Source organism: Triticum dicoccoides, chromosome 5A (assembly GCF_002162155.2).
Source record: "Triticum dicoccoides isolate Atlit2015 ecotype Zavitan chromosome 5A, WEW_v2.0, whole genome shotgun sequence".
In the NCBI taxonomy this organism is placed as follows: Eukaryota; Viridiplantae; Streptophyta; class Magnoliopsida; order Poales; family Poaceae; genus Triticum; species Triticum dicoccoides.
This window is the reverse complement of record NC_041388.1, coordinates 191,201,308-191,203,497: the sequence shown is the minus strand read 5'-3', so window position 1 is coordinate 191,203,497 and position 2,190 is coordinate 191,201,308. Positions and strand designations below refer to the sequence as shown.

General features: G+C 46.3%; 1 protein-coding gene across 1 annotated transcript in view; it reads right to left on the bottom strand.

Annotated features, from left to right (window-relative positions):
* LOC119300690 (GDP-L-galactose phosphorylase 2-like) overlaps positions 1 to 1,747 on the bottom strand; it is a 4,255-nt gene extending 2,508 nt beyond the window's left edge. Inside the window, exons 1-2 of the mRNA XM_037577588.1 lie at positions 1,131 to 1,747; positions 288 to 391 (exon numbers count right to left, since the gene is read on the bottom strand). Of these exons, the coding sequence (XP_037433485.1) occupies positions 288 to 391; positions 1,131 to 1,245 (219 nt within the window). The 5' untranslated portion in view covers positions 1,246 to 1,747. The remainder of the gene's footprint in view (positions 1 to 287; positions 392 to 1,130) is intronic.
* Positions 1,748 to 2,190: the final 443 nt, after the last annotated feature.

The window sequence follows — 2,190 nt, the reverse complement described above, 5'->3', positions numbered from 1 at the left end:
TGCCGGTTAGATAAACAACAGTAAACAAACAAACCAAAGAAGTGAATATACGGTTACACATGCATGTCGACATGTCGGCAATTAAAGAATATTACTCTTAAGTGTGTAAGCAGTTGTTACTGCTTGCCTAACAGATTGCCCCTACCTTACTATGCATGGCAAATATTTTCAAAAATTATCTCTGTACCTCTCCTAGAAGCTAGTGCAATTTATGAATGTCGTCCATAACAAATTCTACACTATTCAGACTTCTTGCGCAAAACTACTAGTGGTGAACTTCTGCTTACCTGCCCAAGGAGGAGATTGATGAAGAAATCAGTAGGAACAACATCCTCCTGTAAAGGCAGCTTTGTTGGATTTGCCTTGAAAGCATAGACAGGAAGCTCAGAAACTGCTCGGAAAATGCAACAAGATGTTAATTTAACAGACGGAAAAACCTTGGCTCTGCTGACAACAAACTTCTAGAAGTTCAATATAATTTCTTTCTCCTCCAGATCCCTAAAATCCTCAAACATGATAACAAACTTTTAGAAGTTCAATATAATTCTTTCGAAATTACTGTGTGGACGACGCATGCGCGGACGACAGCGACACGATGCGCAATCCAGCCGCTCAAATGCGCTGGATGGTAAGCATGGACGGGCTGATATGTGATGTCGTGCACAAATCGGCCGGACAGCGTCGTGTGCATAGCAGCTCTCTAATTCTTTCTCCTCCAGATCCCTAAAATCCTCAAACATACAAGTAAAACCTGTGGCTCTTATTTTTAGCCTACCTACCCACAGTTGGAAAAAGAAATTACATCTGTTCAAGCGAAAAGAACACCCACGGTGACAGTTTTATATAACAGTTAAAATAGTAAAATTCCTCAATAAAGGATATCATTTCTAAAAGTGGTAAACGCAATTGTTTACTTGTAAAGATCCCAGCTTTCTGGGGAAACCAAGATATTTCCTTTATCCACAGAAACATCATAAGAAAAAGTTGCATAGCAGAAAATAGCATTAAAATTTTGCATATTCCATACGCATCTAACAGACCCGAAACAGAACAATCATTACAGCAACAGGATTCCGATCTGAATCGGGAAGAAAACGATACTAGATTCACCCAGGGACAAGGAGGCTCACCAGGCAAGCAACAATGTCCGAGGCAGTTCCTCCCACACCCTCCGCGTGGCCGCTCGCCAGCGTCTTCCTGGTAGTTGGACACGACGGTGGGTACCCTCTTAATCGTCAGCTTCATCTCCAACGTCTTACAAAGGAAAGTCTCCCGCTATGCTGGTTGTACTCCTCTGTTTCTCTCTCGGAGAGTGAGTCAGTCGGTCAGTCAGTCAGCGGATGATGGTTAGGGTGGGATTTGGTTAGTGGGCGGGCGAGAGGCTCAGAGGCGACCGCCGCCCGCGAGGAAGAGGAGGTCAGATGGGCTGCCGCCGGCGGACGGGAGGGCCCCGCGGCCGCCGTGCGGGGCGGGGCTGGAGGAAGCGATGGTGGCCGTTGGCTCCACCTGCGCAGCAGCGTGGCCGCGCCGGAGGGCTGCAACGCTAGCCGTGATGACTTTCAACGGCCCAAAAGGGGAGAGGGTGAAGCTCCGGTTGGGACTGCCGCGAGGGATCCGAAATCCCTCTCCCTCTCTTCTCTTCTCTTCTCCGGCGAGGCAGAGGGCGTGGCAATGGCGGTGTGTGGGTTTGGTTTGGCGTTGGAAGGCGAGCGGAGCCGGAGGGGGAGTGGGTGGCGTTAAATACGACAATGGTGGGGGAGGCGGATCTGTTTGTGTGGTGGGTTTTCGCTTCCTCCTCGTCTTCGGATTGTGGCCCGGCAATGCGTGATGAGTGGTATAGATGATACATCTCGGAGAGGGGGATTCTATTTTTATTTTTATTTTGATATACACAGAGCATGTGCTTTGGTAAGAGCATCTTCATATACGGAGAACACTAGATTATCAAGGCGCGCGTTGCTGCGCCCGCTAATCTTGTTGACATCTAATGTAGAAAAGAGAAATATTTGAAAAATTTTGTGTAGTTATAAATATCTAAGAAATTTGCACCATGTACTTTCTTGTGGCTTACACAAATTGTAGACTGACAGTTGCATCTAAAAACTGAGTTTCAGGTACCCAAATACACAAGAATTCAAGATACAAAAATTGATCAAAACCTACTACCATTTTACTTATTATATAGCTGAC